Source organism: Nicotiana sylvestris, chromosome 4 (genome assembly GCF_000393655.2).
Source record: "Nicotiana sylvestris chromosome 4, ASM39365v2, whole genome shotgun sequence".
NCBI classification, from domain to species: Eukaryota; Viridiplantae; Streptophyta; class Magnoliopsida; order Solanales; family Solanaceae; genus Nicotiana; species Nicotiana sylvestris.
This window is the reverse complement of record NC_091060.1, coordinates 121,881,325-121,882,576: the sequence shown is the minus strand read 5'-3', so window position 1 is coordinate 121,882,576 and position 1,252 is coordinate 121,881,325. Positions and strand designations below refer to the sequence as shown.

Genomic DNA, 1,252 nt, shown 5'->3' with positions numbered 1-1,252 from the left:
TTGATAGCGATTGACTATGTCTCCAAGTAGGTCGAAGCGGTGGCTCTCCCAACCAATGATGCAAAAGGGGTAACATGCTTTCTCAAGAAAAACATCTTCACACATTTTGGCACCCCGAGAGCTATAATCAGTGATGGTGGAACCAAATTTTGCAATAGAGCATTCGCACGGTTGTTGGAAAAGTATGGAGTTCATCATAAAATGACCACCCCTTATCACCCACAGTCGAGTGGGCAAGTCGAAGTGTCAAATAGGGAAATTAAAAGTGTCCTTACAAAAATAGTGAACGCAACAAGAACCGAATGAGCGAAGAAGCTGGATGATGCATTGTGGGCGTACCGCACAACCTTCAAAACTCCAATCAGTATGTCACCGTACAAGTTGGTGTTTGGAAAGGCATGCCACCTTCCGGTAGAGCTTGAACATAAAACACTTTGGGCATTACGGCAATTGAACTTGGATATGGAGATAGCAGGCACCAACAGAGTCACTAGGTTACATGAGCTAGAGGAATTCAGGTTCCAGGCATTTGAGAGTGCTGGATTATACAAAGAAAGGATGAAACTAATGCATGATAAGCACATCTTGGATCGGAACTTCAAATCCAGAGATCTAGTGTTGTTATACAACTCGAGATTGAGATTGTTTCCGGGTAAGTTGAAGTCTCGATGGTCAGGACCCTTCAGAGTGGTGCAAATGTTCTTAAGTGGAGCTGTTGAGATTGAATCAGAAGATGGGACGAATAAGTTCACAGTAAATGGGAAAAGGTTGAAACATTACCTTGGAGTGGCAGAAGAAAAAGGGGATAGAGAGATAATAACTTTGGAAGAGCCCCAATACGCGAATGAGGAGTGATGATCAAAGCATACATCGTGCCGCGACGTTAAATCAGGCACTGCGTGGGAGGCAACCCACAAATGTTGTTGTTTTTATTTTCTTCTGTAACCTCCTTATAAAAAAAATCTTTGTGACCGCAACCGCGGATCGACTGCGGCAAAATAGAGGTATTCTGCCTCAGGCTGATGTAATCCACCATGACCACGGTGACCGCGGCATGACCGCGGTAAAACGTCAACATTCTGCCTCGAGCTCTTTCACTCACGTGGTCGTGGCGGGATCGCGGTCGACCGCGGTGAGAAGCGACGATTCTGTCGCCCAGGTAAGTAGATTTACAAAAAAAAAATATTATTTATTTTCTTTTCTTTTCTACCCCCCCCCCCCCAATAAAAATCAAAACAACTGCCCCTCTCCC

The 1,252-nt window shown here is 44.7% G+C and overlaps 1 protein-coding gene across 1 annotated transcript; it reads left to right on the top strand.

The window, feature by feature from the left end:
- Window positions 1-366: 366 nt before the first annotated feature.
- On the top strand, window positions 367-855 carry LOC138890091 (uncharacterized). The gene has a single exon (XM_070173445.1). It carries the CDS (start codon window positions 367-369, stop codon window positions 853-855), a length of 489 nt encoding a protein of 162 aa, XP_070029546.1.
- Window positions 856-1,252: the final 397 nt, after the last annotated feature.